General features: G+C 44.2%; 1 protein-coding gene across 1 annotated transcript; it reads right to left on the bottom strand.

Annotated features, from left to right (window-relative positions):
* Positions 1 to 12,198: 12,198 nt before the first annotated feature.
* On the bottom strand, positions 12,199 to 15,357 carry TLR7 (toll like receptor 7). The gene has a single exon (XM_068533363.1). The coding sequence runs from the start codon at positions 15,337 to 15,339 to the stop codon at positions 12,199 to 12,201; it is 3,141 nt and encodes a 1,046-aa protein (XP_068389464.1). The 5' UTR covers positions 15,340 to 15,357.
* Positions 15,358 to 17,799: the final 2,442 nt, after the last annotated feature.

The raw sequence follows: 17,799 nt of genomic DNA, 5'->3' as shown, positions 1-17,799 counted from the left end.
GCATTGGGATCACCTGGCTCTTATTTAAAATGCAAATGTCAGGACTCAAGAAACTCAGGAGCTCCAGGGCAGAGCCAATGAAGTCTGAAGACCACTCAGTAACATCAGCAGCGGCCCCCCGCCCCCCCCCCCAACCCCCCCGCCCCGGGCCCAGCTTGTTAGAGATGCAAATTCTCAGGCTCCAACTTCAGACCCACCGAATCAGAAACCAATGCGGGACGCAGCAATCCGAGGTTTAACAAGCCCCTCAGGCGACTCTGACGCACGCTCAAGTCTGAGAACCGCTTGCAATAGAGTGATGATTCTCGACTTTGCCTGCACATTGGAATCACCTGCAAGATTTCAAGTCCAAATGGCTCTCCCCCAGACCAATTAAATCAGAAGCTTCATTGGTGGGGCCCAGGCATGGGGATTTTTGAAGAACCTCAGGTAATTTCAATGACAGCCAAGGTTAAGAACCACCGTAGCAAGTGGGGAAACTGAGATCTGAATCACCAGGACTGTCTCACAATAAATATCTCCTCCCTTCTGGGATATCATGGTACTGTCCCCAGCCTGAGACTCTCTGCAGTTGTAGCCCTTGTTATTGATGGGACAGGGTCGTCTTACACCTGTGTGTCTGCATGGATTAAAGCCTTAAATATAGAACTTAAAACCGTAAAACTCCTTGAGGAAAACATAGCAAAAAACCTCCTTGACACCGGTCAGTGTTTTTTTGGATATGACACCAAAAGCACAAGCAACAAAAGCAAATATCAGCAAGTGGGACTACATCAAACTAAAAAGTTTCTGCATAACAAAGAAAAACATCAACAAAGTGAAAAGGCAATCTATAAAACAGGAGAAAATATTTGCAAACCATCTATCTGATTAGGGGTTAATATCCAAAATACATAAGGAACTCATACAACTCGACAGCAAAAAGCAAACAATCAACTTAAAAATGGACAGAGGATCTGAATAGACATTTTTCCAAAGAAGACATACAAATCGCCAATAGGTACATGAAAAGGTGCTGGGCATCAGTAGTCATCAGGGAAACACAAATCAAAACCACAATGAGATATCCCCTCATACCAGCCAGAATGGCCGTTATCAAAAAAACAAGAAATAACAAGTGTTGGCGAGGATGTAGAGAAAAAGGAACCCTTGTGCACTGTTGGTGAGAATGTACATTGGTGCAGCCACTATGGAAAACAGTACGGAGGTTCCTCAAAAAATTAAAAATAGAGTTACCATATGATCCAGTAATTCCAGTTTTGGGTATTTACCTGAAGAAAACGAAAACACTAATTTGAAAAGATATCTGCACCCCTATGTTCACTGAAGCATTATTCACTCTAGTCAAGAGATGGAAAAAACCTAAGTGTCCACTGATGGATGAATGGATAAAGAAAATGTGAGATATATATATATATAAAATTCAGCCATAAAAATGAAGCAAATTCTACCATTTGGAACAACACGGATGAACGTGTAGGACATTATGCTAAGTGAAATAAGTCGAACAGAGAAAGACAAATACTGTACAGTGTCTTTATAGGTGGAATCTAAAATAGTCAAACTCAGAATCAGGGAGTAGAATGGGTGAGGGCGGCACTAAGGCAAATGGGAAGATGTTAGTCAAAGGGTACAAACTGTCAGTTATAAGATGAATAAGCTCTGAGGATCAAATACACAGCATGATGATTACAGTTAATAAAACTGTATTTCACACTTGAGATTTGCTAAGAGAGTAGATGTTAAGTGTTCTCACCACACACCGCCAAAATTGGTAACTATTTCAGGTGATGGATGTGTGGTAATCATTTCACAATATATACATATATCAAACCATCACGTTGTACACCTTCAATATGTACAATTTTTATTTGCCAATTATGTCTCAATAAAATTGGGGAAAAAAGAAAAAGAAAACCGCCGGTCTAGAGTAATATACGTCAACAGCACGTCCACCGATAGAAACACAATTAGTAAAAATATTAATTAAGATTCTGCTTACACCAAACTATACTAAATATTCTTCTTTTATGAAAGCCAATTAGCTGCAAACACATGTTCATTTGTTCATGGGCACTAACTGCCTGCATGAAAGTATAAAGTAATGACTGTACTTGAGACTTTAATAAAATCATGAAATGTTGAAGCCATCAAGTACCTTGAAAACAGGAGTGCAACCAGAGTTCTGATTTATGAGTTTGGAAATTGCACTTTCCTGTTTAAATATGTGCCATGTTCAACCACATGTGGTTCCTTTAAATCTGTTTATAGACAGTAAGTATATTTAAGGCAGTCACATGTAGCAAACCGGTTGTAGATACAATTGCACAGCGTTTTGTTTCCTCTCCTTCACTACTAAACTAGCTTAAAGACTTACCTAAGTCTCTGTTAGCAGACTTTAATGTGTGTGTAGGAATCGCCTGGGGGCCTGGGGCTCTTGTTCAAATGAACGTAGATTCTGATTCAGGAGGTCTGGGGTGGGACCTGAGATTCTGTATTTCTAACAAGCTCCCAGAGGGTCACTTCCATTTCTCTCAATTAAATGGGCACTCTGCAGTCCTCACCTTCATCTCAGCGGCACGTGACACCGTCCTCATCATCCTTGCTTCCTTGATATCTTAGACACTGCTCTCCTCGTTTTCCTTCTCTCTCTGTCTCCTCCTTTTCATTGTCCTTTCCAGGCTCATCTTCTGCCAGCTGTGAACAATTAGAATTCTTCAAAGCTCAATTCCCATCATCTTTCCATTTACTCCATACCTTGCCCTTCGGTCAGTGGTTCTCAACTGAGGGGAGGTGTATCTTGTCCCCCAAGGGACGTTTGGCAGAGTATTTGTAGTTTTCACAACTCGAGGGGAGGGAAGGGGAGATGCTCGTGGCGCCTGGTGGGCAGAGGCTGGGGATGCTAAATGCCCTACCCTCAAAAGCTCCCCCCTCCACACACACACCTCATCCCAGTAAAGAATGCTTTGTCAGTAGCGCTGAGGTTAATAAGGGCAGCGCTTCTCAAACTGTGAAATGCCTGGCAACCACTTGGGTCTGTTGTTGAAATTCAGATTCTGATTTATCAGGTACAAAGTGGGGCTTTTCTAAGGAACTCCCAGGAGGTGCTGACGTTGTTGGTCCAGGGACCACTGTTTGAATAGCAAGTCCCTAGACTACATCATTTCTGCCCAAGGTGTCCATCACTGTCATCGCCGCAGGAGACTTGAACTACGCATCTCTAGCTCAGCTCTCTTTCTTAGCTCCACAGACTGTGGCCAACTACTGACTCAGCATCTCCAGTTTGGGTATTGGAAAGCTCCCCAAATCAGTATTACTAAGCCACACTTGTGATGTCCTACCTCCAAATATGGTCCTCTTCCAATGCTGTCTTGTTCAGTTAACTCATTTTTCACATCTCAGCTCGGTGGCTTTCCTTAGACAGCCTGCCCCTTCTCCTCCCCAGTCTGACTCAGTTCTCTGATGTGTAACATGAGAATTACATAATCTTCTAGAACATTCTTCCTTTCCTTCAAAGCACTTGAATCCCCCTCAACACGATTATCTGATTGATGAGTTTCTGAATAAGCTCTGGGGAAACAGGGAATATTTCTATTTTTGCTCACCAGCGTCTCCTCAGCCCCTAGCACCATGCCTGGTCCATGGTGTGCACACAATAATATTTATGGACTGCCTGAATAAAATGAATGAATGAGTGAATGAATGAATGGGTACAATTGACAGCTTCTAAATACTACATCAATATAATGCAGAATACAAATTCTAAATAACTACATCCTACACTATCTCATAAATGCTGAAAGGAAATTATGGAACCCAATCAATAATAAAGAGTCTTAGAAATGATACCTCTAGCGCCCCGGAAGGTAAGGACTCTCTATCTCCTGTAAGGATGAGAAACCTGTAAGTTTTGGTCTTAGGCTTTTAAAAGAAGAGTCTTCTTCATTTCATGACTCCAAGCATGGCCTGACGTTCTACAGACTAATTTCTTAGTATAGTTCATTTAATTGAGATTTTACTCATTTATCATTGATTCAGAATGGCACTTTGGAAGGAGTTTTCTCTTCTCTTTACATTGTGACATCAACTCCTGAAATGGGGAAGGATGGTGACTAGACCTTCTTTCCTTTTACCCCGTCCTATGCTTCTCACGGGGGACAGAGCGACTTGTCGGATTGGCAACAGTGGGGAAACGGTCACTGCGCCTGTTTGTTCCAGTCTCCCGGCTCTTGTTCTCTAGGGGCAGCCCGAGCAGAGCAGAGCACACCCCCTCCTCGTTTCTACCGCCCTGAGGCAGGGCGCCCTCGCTCTGGGTTGAAAGCTTGTATTCCTTCTTCTTTTCTATCTGTAGCTGGGCGGACCAACTCAGTGGAGCCAGAGGGGTTGGAGAGTTATAAGACGACAAATGCAAGCTATGGGCATCAAATTTAGCAAATGCTGGGTCTTAACCCCACCTGATGCCGGTGTGTATTGCTCAGCTGGAGAGAGGTATAAGTAACCAGGCTCCCACAGACCCCAACAATTCTGAAGACTTCCCTTTCTAAATGGAATCCTAAATTTCCAAGTGAACTTCACCAAGGCTGGACTTGGTGCAACTCTGGTGTCCAGCGCCGCTTAGGGAGAGATCAACCCTGCCCATCACATTCTCGGAAGAAAGCACTTTATACTTTTGTATATAAACCTCGGTATGGTCTCTCTCAACAGGGCTTTTTAAAAGAAGTTTCATGAAAACAGGCTATATCAGGAAAAATGTAAACTCACGTGTGACACTCGAGAAAACCAATTATACCTAGAGTCAGTGGAAATATCAGGAGAAGGTGGGGAGGGGTAAGAACGGGAAGAACTCAATTCTGATTCTTGGAGGTAAAGAAGCATCACAGGGTCCTATGCAAATGAACATGGCACTCCTTCATACTTCTGGATTTTCTTCTTCTTTTTTTTTTTTTAATAAATTTATTTATTTATTTATTTATTTATTTATTTGGCTGTGTTGGGTCTTCGTTTCTGTGCGAGGGCTTTCTCTAGTTGCGGCGAGCGGGGGCCACTCTTCATCGCGGTGCGCGGGCCTCTCACTATCGCGGCCTCTCTTGTTGCGGAGCACAAGCCCCAGACGCGCAGGCTCAGTAGTTGTGGCTCACGGGCCCAGTTGCTCCGCGGCATGTGGGATCTTCCCAGACCAGGGCTCGAACCCGTGTCCCCTGTATTGGCAGGCAGAGTCTCAACCACTGCGCCACCAGGGAAGCCCCTCTTCTTCTTCCTGCAGGATCATAGGAAAAAGCAGAACTAGGGAAATATGGGAACTTGGATCAAGAAAAAGGGACTTTCCTCCGATAAGTTTTAAGCAGGAAGTGGTCAGCGTTCTCATGGTAGAAAAATTATGGAAAATGAAAAAATTATATTTTAAAAAAAGCCTGCAGAAATGAGCTCTGGGTATCTGAGACATTTCTGGAAAGTTTGATGGACTTAAATTCAAAGAAAACAAGAGGAGACCAAATAGTGATTGAGAATACGTACTGCATGGAAGAGCTAACGAATGAAGTATCACCCTTTAAATTAAAAAAATTTTAATATATGAATATAATACATGAAATGTTGAGCATAAACTTTATACACAGCAGAAATGGTTAGTAGAAGAAAATTCCCAGATACTGTATGCTCAAAGAAAAAGATTAAAAATATTCACTGTATGAGGAATGTTCTATGTATGTATAATAGCAAGTGAGCATTCCATCATCTCTGACTTGCTTAATGTTGCCTGTGGGAAGTGGGCATGAAACCCGCAAGCATCATGCCCACCCAGAGACAGTTTTCATGAACTCACAGTTAAGTAGGATGAAAAAGACCGCTAATCCTCAAACTATTAAATTACAGCAGGCTTTGAAGATGCCATTTATGGGCTGGGGTGGGGATGAGGGGGTGGTGGAGGAGAACAGTTAGTAGTTAGATTATTCAGAAATAGGAGAGAGGGAGAGAGCGCTCAGTGAGTGAGATTGGAATCGAGAGAGCGACAGAGGGCACTAGAGAGATGCTAAGACGGTGTCATTGCTACAAAAGCCACGGTTTAACATGGGGGCCACGCTGTATGAAAAGAGGAAATGTGTCATAGGGAAAAGAAGGCTGCTCACCTGGTTAACTCAGGTTTTTCATCTATGCCTGCGCGTGCAAAGGGCAATGCACGGCCAGCCCCATCTTGAGACACCAAATCAAAGCAATGGAAATGAGTGGTCAAAACAAAGATTTGATAGTCTATGGTCTCCAATACTTTTTACATTGCCCTCTCATCAATAAACAACATTGAACATACAGCCCTACATATTTCTGTATTAATACACTACGTATATGATAAAATAGCCACAGACACACTTTCTAAAAGATGATTATATCTATTCTTATATTTTCTTCCCACACCCCACTTTGGAGACCTAGCCAAGGGTCTCAGTAGCAGACCAGCAACACCCATGAGGTTCCATTAGGTGGCACTCTGCACCGTATACGTAGAACCACAGTTAGTGTCTAATTCAGTCAGATACTAGGAAAATTACAGTCAAGACATCCTTTAAACCGTGAACACAAGCAGCAGCTCTACTGGTCAGGACTTATGGGACCGCGAATCAGCTGTCCACCTGCCTCTGTCTCTGCCCAAATCTGCTCAGTGTGCTTGCCCAAACTGTCTTCACATGTTAGCCCTGAACAGAACCGCCCATCCTGTACGGGTAGCTTATATCCCTCCTGAAAACAAGTGCCTAATGGGAAGCAATTTGGGTTGAAGTGCAGCTCCGTTTCCGAGCAGTGGGTTAAGAACGCTGAGGGTTATACACAGAAGGAGAGAGAGAAATTGAGCATACCTGGGGGTTCAGGCTTTCCTTGCTGAAGTGATCCCTGAGTTAACAATCTCTGGTATCCCAAAGGAAGATGTGGCGCTTCCCAAACGGGGCTCCGCAGAGCAGCTGCTTCAGAAGCACTTGGGCTAGTTTCAGAAATGCAGGGTCCTGGGTCCCAGAGATCAGGATCTCTGGTGTGGAGGCCCGCAACCACATGGTTTCCAAGCTCCTTCGGTGATTCTGATCCCCTGTAAAATTGGAGAACCAGCTGACCTGGCCGGACAGAGCTGGGTCAGTTCGGGGCAGGGCCATTTACTGCCTCTGTGACCTTGGCAGTTGACTTAACATGTCTGATCCCACCTTCATCTCTGAGTTAACCCATCCTCTTTGAGATGGAGCTCTTAATACCAGCCTCAAAGAGCTGATGTGAAGATTTAACGGAATAAATGAAGCCTTGAACTTGGCTTTGCTGCTTAATAAATATGATTCCTTCCCTCCTCTTCCTCCTCCAGACCCCACTCGGTAACGCTGTCCAGGTACCAGTGACTTCACCTTACGCCCTTCATCGTTAAGATCCTCCTCGCTCTCTCCTCACCCCGTCATTCCCTTGGGGGCCTGTCCTCAGGAGTAGGAGACAAATTGGTGATTATTTTAAAACTCATTCTTCTAATTCAGCTTCCATCAAAAGGCAACTAAATGGTGGGAAATGAGGACCTAGGGGAGTGAGATGGGCACTGTAAACCATTTTATTTAATGCATGTCACCTGGTCACAAGGTCCTGCTTGGTGGGCCTCCATTTGGACCTGGCCCAGGAGTGTTACCCACTGTCCCAGGGTGACTGCAGGACAGCAGGCTAGTTCTAACTGCCAGAACAGCCCCCCCCCACCCCTGCTCTTCTTAGCAGCTTGGTCCCCCTGGACAATGGGCCTCAGATATGGGTTCATGGAGATGTTCCTACAAACTTCTATGGCTCAAGACGTAAGCTCAGGCAATTCACAATTCTGAAAGCCTCTGGAATCTCTGACCCGCTGCATCTCCTTGGTCAGTGAGAAGTGAGGCAGTCATGTGTATCATACAAGACAAAGATGGTGCCCTAGTTGGCTGTCTCTGTCTGGCCTTTGCTTCAGGGGTGCCACCAGCCAGAAGGACATTGAGAACCATTTTCTGCGTGTGGAAGCATCTGCCCGCCTCACCCTGACCACTGGTGGGCTCTAGGGATGTGTGAAAACTGCCACGAGGCCACGGGGGCTTCCTCTTATCCTCCAGAACCTAACAGACTCTTTCTGGGGGGTGCTTGTTGTGAGCCACTGGGACTCAAACCTCCTCAGTCAGTGTGTCTGGGCTCTTCCAAAACAATTCGTATAAATCACCAAGAGGGAGAAGGGATATATACATGAAGAAATACAATCATTGAAATGTCATGGCAAACACGTTAGAAATTAATTACAACCCAAGAGTAGGGTAATCTTGAGGCAGAGCACCAGATCTTACTCAGTTTCTTAACCCACATGCTTGAAAGTTGGGATAAGTTGAAAGAATATGAGTTTGAATGTGACAGAGAGTCCGGCCAGTGTCACCCAGGGAAGGTTTCACCATGCCAATTACAGAAGCTCATGCTCACTGAAGCAGGTGGGGATTTACTCTGTATGTGTGGGAAAGAGACCAGTTTTAAACCAAAAGTACACACCAAACCACCGCTTCCAAACAGAAGAATCCACCTGCAACAACGGCTCTTTCTGTTCATTCTTGTGTAGGACACGAGGCTGGCCGTGGGTGCCTAAAGCCGAAAAGGAAACTGAGAGGGAGGGGAAGGCAAAAGAAGAAAGATGGAAAAACATACAAAACCCCAAACAGTGTGAAACTGCCCTGTTGTCATCTCATTGTCACCAGCATGGATGGCCCCTGTGTCACCAGGCCTTCTTCCACACAATCTCGTCACAAGTTTGGGACTTTTTCCTCTCTTTGTAACCCTTCCCCTTCACTAGGTTGGTTGGTTGGTTGGTTGGTGCCCCTCGTGTTCTCCTTCATCACATTAACTCAATGACATGGATTCACTTTCAGTCCTCGTGTTCTCCAGAGAACATCTCCTTTTGAGTCGCCCTCTATCACGTTCTTTGGTCATTTCCCTCCCACACTGATATCTGTGCTTCAGAAGATACAAAGAATTCCCAGTGCTTCTTAGGCTCAAGGGTTCGAGTTTCCAGCAGAGGTGACTGGTGGCGTGTCCCACTACTAACTGCTCCTGAGGCCTGGTATCCCAAGGCTCCAAGGAGGGATGAGCTTCCACAGCCAGGCTAGTAAATCTGCCCCATAACCAGTGTTCTCTGCCCACTTGAGTGCGTGCAGGAGAGGCAGAGGACAAAGCAAACCCTATCCCCACCCCCGTTTTAAAACTGGGCCATAAATACCTCACAGGAGATGCAACCTGGTTCTCTCTGGTTAGGATGAGGAGGAGGAAGTAAATAAAAAGCATGTTTTATGGGGGTGGAGGGGGACAGGTTCCTGAGAAAGAAGGAATCCTTCTGTCCCCAGTGCATCCTTGCTGTCCCCATTACAGCTTCCTTGGAGACTGGGGAACAAGATGCCCAGGTTGTTAAGTCACCATTGCCCCTCTCATATACTCTGTATTCCCTGACTGCATTTAGGAGACCAGCTGGACCTAAGACCATTCAGACAGATAGAGCTGGAAGTAGATGTGAGGATGGGGCCAAGAGACCCTGACTCAGCAGCGGAGCTACGGTTAGACTCACCTTCTCTCCGTTCTATGGGCTGCGAACACTTGCTTTGCCTTTTTCTCAGCCGTACACTTACCTGCCTAATGCTTCCCTTGGCTTGGATCCTACAAATGCCCAAGTCTTGCTGAGGTACAGCCTCTATCCGAGGAGGAAGGACACATCCTGGCCAGGTTCAGGGTGGAAAGAGGTTGGGAACCCCCTGATGGTAGAGTGGGATTTATGGAGACTCGGGATTCCCTTCTAGAGCAGCGCCAACCAGAAGCGGGTCAGCTGAAAGCAGGACACTCGGAGCCTGGCAGGAGAACTAGCAATCATGCGCTCCTGGTGGCCTGAGTTGGTGGCTTTTGATCTGTGCCATCTATGAATGGCTCCAATAGAACAGGACTCCACAGAAGACCGTCAGGAGGTTCAAAGAGTGACTTGTCGAGATTACAAAGGAATTAAAATTAAAACCATCTGTTGAAGTGCTTTTGGTCATTTCTTACAACAAACCACTGTACACAATCTCATGTTGAAATACGTTGTGGTTTCTGAGTTGCATTGCTTTCAGTTTCCCTTCCTCTTGATCCATTTCAGATGTTTAAGTTGTCTTCAAGTGCTTCATGGTTTATAAATCACCAAACTAGCTTAAACCTTATGTATTTATGTGTGTGTGTGTTTTTTGGCTGTACCTCGTGGCACGCGGGATCTTAGTTCCCCGACCAGGGATCGAACCGGTGCCCCCTGCAGTGGAAGCACAGAGTCTTAACCACTGGACCACCACGGGAAGTCCCTGTATTTATGTGTTTTAATAGAAGAAAGTTTATCATGCCAAAGCCAATTTTTATGATGCTATCTTTGTTTTCACCGAAGAAGGCATCTATGAAGTACAATCAAGTTTACAGAGGTTGTCAGATCATTGGCTCTATTCAATCCAGAAATTAATCTGGGAATTTGTGACTCTTATTAATTGATTATGTGTCCTTTGGAAATAATTTATATACTGTGTATTGATAGCCATCCTTAAAGTAAAACCTTTGGCTTTTCCACATACGAGGAAAACACAGTATCTCCCAGCTCATACTCTCGGATTTGAACCCTTACACACTATCTTCCAAAGGGCACAGACACCTCTGTAGATAACTTCTTTCATGAAATAAAAACAAATTGGTCACGTTTCAAACTTTGAACTCATGCAAATTTATACTCACTTGGAAGGTGTGTCTCCAGAACATCTTGGTCCTTTCTGTTGTTTTTTTGAGTAGTGAAGCCGAAGCTCAAGACCGAAGCTTTCTCAGTGTTAAGGTCGATAAACCTCTGTTCCTCCCCCCAACCCCAAATTTAAAGGAATCCATGCAATTGTCATCCCTGCCTGACAACTCTAAATAAATACATGCTCTTGGGGTCCTTCTTCAGAGTTTACCGCCAAAATCGTCTAATGTTGATGGATCAAGTTTTCAGACGATTATAAATATACAGTATTAGTTAACAAAGCAGTTTGAAAGATCATTGGATGAGGCAATTTTTCTTTGGATACAGTACTTTTCAATGCAGATGAAAATATCTGTCTTAGCTTGGTCGCTATAACAAAACATCACAAACTGGGTGGCTTAAAGAACAAACATTTATTTCTCACAGGTCTGAAGGACGGAAGTCTGAGATGAGAGTGCCAACATGCTCTGGCTCTGGTGAGAGTTCTCTCGTGGCTTGCAGACGGCCCACCTCTCTTTGTATCCTCACGTGGTGGGAACACGGCAAGTTATGCCTCTGGCTGCTTCTTCTAAGGCAGTAATCCCGTCATGAGGGCTCCGCTCTCGTGATCTAATCACCTCTCAAAAACCCCACCTCCTAATACCATCATACTGGGGGTTAGGATTTCAGCATATGAATTTGGGGGTGGGCACAAACATTTAGTCCACAGCAATATTTAAGCAGGTAAATTATCATCAAAGGTAAAGACCATCATTTTGCATAAAGGCAGAGCACTTTATTTTTCTCCCATTTGTAAGTAGGCTATGTCCATCAATGGCAAAGGTGTTTCTGTTTCCCCACAGAACCCAATAACAGGCCCAGGGGAAAAGAGCGAGGAGCACCTCAGCAGCAACCACCTGTTGGGCGCCAACACTCAGTCTGCACAGAAGGGGGTGCCAGATTATACTCAAGCACTTGGTTGAGGAGTTAACTGTTTTTGTTTTTGGTTTATTCCCACTAATTAACTCTGGTACATTTTAATGTCATATAGGTAGACCCCGAGCATTTTTTTTTACCCTATTTCCATACATACCAGTACTTCTTAAGGGTAGAAATGCAGTTCTTCTCAATTTAGTGACTGTGTGTTTATGTAATAATCACAATTCCAGGAGAATCAAAGTGCCACGTCCTCCTCTACTTGCCACCCTTCTCCCAACAGTATTTTATACAGCAGCAGAAGGCAGAGACTCAAGTGCAAATGGAGACACAGAGAGCTAAGAAAGACGACTTGGTGCTTATATAAATCCCAATTTTCCAGTTCCTTTGTCATATATCGGTGACTCCTCTCCAATATGGGCAATCTCAGGGCTTGGAAAAGTTTAAAACACTCTTTCGGTGGGACATGCATGAGCCAATCTAGGCAGCCGAGCCTCTCCTTGGTAAGTTAGGCAGACACATTTTGCAAAGAAGGGCTAGGCTGTCTCTTTGAACACCTGGCTGTAGGTCACGTGATTGTCTGTGGCCAGGGCGTTTTTCAGACACTGCCAGAAGTACGGATGGGCCTGTGGGTTTGTTGGCCACTCAAGGACAGAACTCCCACAGAGCCTCTTCCGGAGCTGGAGAAACTTGGACTTCTGAAGGGGCTTCTCAAGGAATATCAAGATAATTACGTCCACTTTTTCATCCATGAGCCTCTGATGGGACAAGTAAAATGCTATCTTAAAATTCTCAGTCTTTGCATACTTGTCTGTCATGACAAACACTGTCTTTTTGCTAAGCTGTATGCTCTGGGAAAGATTTTCCAGAACAGGCTGCCCTGGTAACCAGTCCCTTTCCTCGAGACATAAATTAAAACATTTCTCTTTTGGGTCTTCCAATTTGGCCACCAGCTCATCCAAAACCCACTCTGTCACTGCTGGGTCTTTAGTGTCATACACAATAAAAGCGTCATAGCAAGAATTCGGTGATATCAGACGTCGATACCCCTTTATCTTGGCCTTACAGAAATGGTAACTATACCACACATCCCAGAAATAGAGATGGTTTGCTGTTGTGATCATCATCAGAAAGAGAACTGCCGATATGGAAAGTGAGAACAGGATGAAGTTAGTCAGATCTAACTCACAGGTATATAGATCCAGAGAGACTACACTCTGGCCCTTGTGTGCTCCTGGTCCCATACAAGTCACATCTGTGGCCAAGTAAGGAATCGTCACCTCTGTATGGTTAACCCACCAGACAAACCACACAGCGTCACAGTTGCACAGAAACCGATTGTGATGCAAAAACAAAATGTCCAGATTGTTGAGGACGTTTTCTGGAAAACTAGTCTTTTGGATAACCTGGATTTTATTTGAGCTCAGGTCCAGATGTCGTAACTGGAAAGCATCTTGTAGAAAATACTTTGTCAGGTGCCTGATTTGATTGTTCTTAAGTATGAATTTCTTGAGGCTGTGGGAACAGTTGGATAATCTCTCAGGGACAGTCTTCAGTTGGTTGTAGCTGAGATCCAACGTTTCTAGATTCCTCAGATACTGGAGTCTTCCCCAACTGAAAGACTTGAGCCCATTTTTGGCCAAGGAGAGAGTCTTTAGATTTGGAGGCATACCATCAAAAACTCCACTGGGTAAGAAACTCAGGGAATTTTCAGAGATGTCTAATTCCTCTAAGTTCAGCAGATTCTTAAAGAATTTTAAGTATCTGTTATCACCATCTCTCCATAAAATATCCAAATGATTTCCTCTGAATTCCAGAATTTTAAGAGATTCGCTCTCCATGGTCCTGCTGGTGGAGGTAGCGATGTCATTGTTGTTCATCATCAGTTTCTTCAGAACCTTTAGGTTCTTGGTAAAGTTTAGCATGTGAGTTATTCCTTCTGATTGAAAATAATGGCTGTTACTACTTATATCTAGGACTTCCAGGTTGCGTAGCTCCTCAAATGCTGTTGAGTAGAGTAAATCAAGTCGATTGTTAGAGAAGTCCAAATATTTCAACTCCACTAAAGGCTGAAATTCACTACCATTAAGCGTTTGGCTAATGGTATTTCCCGATAAGTTTAGGCATTTGAGGAAAGAAAGATACTGAAACTCAGAAGACTTGATAAAAAATATATTATTTCCACTTAGGTCCAAGGTCGGCCCATACTTGTAACAATCTTCATTAAGAGGCAAGAGAGACGGAGGCTCTTTGTTTTTGGACCTGCAACTCCTTGCAAATTCATCATACCTGAAATAATGTAATGCTTCAAGGACCTGGGGCCCATGACCTTCTACAGAAGTTCTCATGTTAGAGCAGAAGCCATCTTCACTTGAATCTCCTGAAGGTGATATTTTATTCACTGAGAGATCTATGAATTTCAACGTTTTAAATTGTTTAAACATGCTGAGGTCAGCAATTTTTATAAAGTTAGTGCCGAGATCAAGAACTTCAAGATTGGAAAGATTATGTAATGGGGAGAGGTATGAACTTCTCAGCTCTTTAAAGACATAGCCTTTGATCCGCAAAACTTTCAAGTTTTTCAGTGAAGAAAATGCATCTGACAGATTCATAAATGCATGATAGACCTGAAGTTCATAATTGAAAGACAGATCCAATTGGACAAGGTTGTGAAGAAGATGCAAAAATTTGGCATCCCCAATTTCTTTGGCCAAGAAGTTTTGGGAAAGATCTAGTTCTTTAAGTTTGTTAACGTTTTTAAACCATCTTTGGGGCACATACTGAAGAGAGTTACTGTGTAGACGTAAAACTTGTAATTCTGTCAATGCATCAAAAGCATTTAGGTCGATCTGTAGGGGAGAATTATTTTCACAGGGTGTACAAGGAAACGGAGCATTATAACAGCGAGGGCAATTTCCACTTAGGTCAAGAACTTGCAGTCGATTGAGGTTATTAAAATCATCTTCTTGGATCTTTGCAATGATGTTGTTATAAAGATAGAGTTCAGTTAAAGTAGGTGGCAAAATAGTGGGGACAGCTGAGATATTGTTATCTTTTAGGGAGAGCAATTTTAAATTTGTCATATTTAGGAAAGCATCTTTTTCAATGGAAAACGAAACATTACAAGGATTGCGATAGTAACAGTTTTGGCCCAGGTAGAGTATTTCTAGGTTGGCCAGCTCTGTTAGATTCTCTTTCATGATCGAGAAGATGCTGTTGGCCTCAAGGCTCAGCAGCTGTAAGCTGGGAGGAAGATCCTGAGGTATTTCTAGAAGCTGGTTTCCATCCAGGTAAAGAGATTTTAAATAAGCGAGTTTACTAAAGCTGCTGGGTTTAATCTGCAGCCTTCTGGTGCACACATTGTCTTTTGGCCCCGGTCGAACAGGTACACAGTTGCATCTGAAATCGATCTCTACCAGATGGTCCAGCCGGTAGAAGGACGCTGGAGAGATACCCGCTATATGGTTAATGGTGAGGGTGAGGTTGGTGGCATTGGTGGGAATACCTCCAGGAATTTCTGTCAAATGCTTGTCTGTGCAGTCCACGATCACATGGGCGTTTGGAGCATCCAGAGTGACATCACAGGGCAGAGTTTTAGGAAACCATCTAGCCCCAAGGAGTTCGGAAATTAGGATCATGTTAAAAAGGATGAGAAACTGTCTCTTCGAGGTCCACATTGGAAACACCTGAAAGCATAAGAAAGAACAAATCGCCCTTCTAAAATACACCAAGAATCAGAATTTAAAATTCCCGTTTGCTGCCTCTCTTTTGCTACATTTGAAACTAAACAGTCCGGCTTGATGCTTCTCAGTGGTCTAAACAGCACCCGGACCTCCACCCCATGACTGTAGTTGTCAATTACTGAGGTTCATAAAAAACTTGGTTACATATTTAGCTCTTAGCATCTTAGCTTTTCAGTATTATAGCTTTTAAGTTGGGAGAAGCAGTGTTTTCCTATTCACTGTTATTTAGAATGCTGCAATGGAAGAGCCATCAATTAGCTGCCAAAGTCTGAAATTTGAGAGGGGTGTGGGGCGGTGAAGGAATGTTAAAATGCAGCTACATCTGGGAAGAAAAACTTTAGTGCAGTTAATGTTTGTTTGTTAAGCCTGCTCTGGTACACATCAGAAGAGTCCTTCACAAGACTCGAGCCTCTTAATATTCTAAGGAGGGAAACAAAGGTGATCCATTACCCCCATTTTACAGATTAAGACACAGCTCAGCAATATTAACTGATTTGTCTAAGGTCGTACAACTCCCGCCATTTTGGCACTACTATCTATAAGCCGGGCTTTCCTCTTGGACTGTTTTTGGAAATCATCTCCGAGATGATTTGGGGATGAACGTTTTCCCTACACATTGGGTTTACATTACACAAATTTGGAAAGGGGAGGGTAGAGAGTCAGGGCACTGCCTGGGTGACCCCCGATTGATCAGACAGGATACTCACGGGAATGAAAGGGGAGGGGCTGTTAATAATTTATGCCAAGACCGCAGGCATAAACTAAGACTCCCTCGGGCCAACTGGGACATGTGGGAACCTACTCTTAACGGCGATTCTTGGGCATCCAGGTTTAGCATGAGAGACACTTGCACCCTGGGGAGAAAGCCCTTAAAAGCGAACATGGGACACACTTGAAGAGCTTTACTAACCATCATATTAACTCGAGCTTGCCCTGCAGAGAGGGTGGTTTAACCACAGACTTGTTCTCCAGTTTCAGGACTTCTAGCAGTATCTTCCTCCAGAACACTGGTTTTCATTTAACCGGTGTTTATCCATGGAATGATCCAGCCTGTGTCTCTACAGCAGACTTTCAGCTCCATTAATGCTTCTGTCCTCCCAATTGACTGAATCAACCACTCATACTGATATCTAATAAACCAAGTGCCTACTTCCCTTAATTCCTCCAATAGAGGGTAAATAAGCAAAATTTCCCCTCAGCTTTCTTGTTCTCTAATGCAAGATGGTTAAGAAGGATCTCAAAGAGCTTCTTCACATATCTTTACATGCCTAAAGTGTGTTGGAATTAGAGGTACAATACTGTCTTTTTCTTCTTTTTCTTTCACCACTCTGTCTCCTCCCCATGATTAAAACCATTCACTGTGGGCTTCCCTGGTGGCGCAGTGGTTGAGAATCTGCCTGCCAATGCAGGGGACACGGGTTCGAGCCCTGGTCCGGGAAGATCCCACATGCCGCGGAGCAACTGGGCCCGTGAGCCACAACTACTGAGCCTGCGCGTCTGGAGCCTGTGCTCCGCAACACGAGAGGCCACGATAGTGAGAGGCCCGCGCACTGCGATGAAGAGCGGCCCCCGCTCGCTGCAACTGGAGAAAGCCCTCGCATAGAAACGAAGACCCAACACGGTCAAAAATAAATAAATAAATTTATTATTAAAAAAAAAAAACCATTCACTGAGTCCAGTTGACCTCCTTTGTTGTCCTTCTTGACGTCCTCCTTGCTTTGCCATTTTAGCTGATACAATCTCAGGTGAGATTATCCCATCCTTGGTCCGCTCCAAAGCCTCACCCTTGTCCCCAGGCTCTCACTCCTCCAATCCACCTATCCATCAAGCTTCCCAAGCAGTAATCAGATGATATTGCTCTGAAATCTTTAAATGGTTTTCTTTTTCTTCTTTCTTCTTTACCGAATGAGCCCTAACTTTTTATCATGGTGTCCAAAGTCTTCCATAATTTGGCTCCATCTCCTTGTCTAGGTTGACCTCATACAACTCCCCTACCAGCTTCTCTAATCACTAAGCCCAAGACCAGCTTGCAGTTCCCTGACCTGCAAGTCCCTCCACCTGGAGTACTCTTCCCTACCATTTCCACCCACCAGAATTCTGGTTACCTTTTAAGGCTGTACTTCTCAATCTGGAGCACTCAGATCCCTGGGAAGGTATGGCAAAGGCCGGGAGTATGGCAAGCCCTTAGCTAAATAGTGTACCTTCCTTGGGCATCAATCTTACTCAAAGATTTAGGAAAAGCGTCCACCACTCAGGGAAGAGGGATTAAGTCAAGATGGGGGGGAAGGGCTTTAGAAGAGGGAAAGGGGAGAAGTACAGTGAGCTATTTGTATGGTCCCTGTAACAGGATCCCAGACCCTGAACCCATCCTCAGCTATGCGTCTGTCGGAAGAC

Source organism: Eschrichtius robustus, chromosome X (genome assembly GCF_028021215.1).
Source record: "Eschrichtius robustus isolate mEscRob2 chromosome X, mEscRob2.pri, whole genome shotgun sequence".
NCBI classification, from domain to species: Eukaryota; Metazoa; Chordata; class Mammalia; order Artiodactyla; family Eschrichtiidae; genus Eschrichtius; species Eschrichtius robustus.
The sequence above is the reverse complement of the archived record's forward strand: the minus strand, read 5'-3'. Positions and strand labels throughout refer to the sequence as shown.

What these genes read in the sequence shown, in the direction of transcription:
- TLR7 (XM_068533363.1), bottom strand. Translation starts at nt 15,339, where the DNA reads ATGTGGACCTCGAAGAGACAGTTTCTCATCCTTTTTAACATGATCCTA.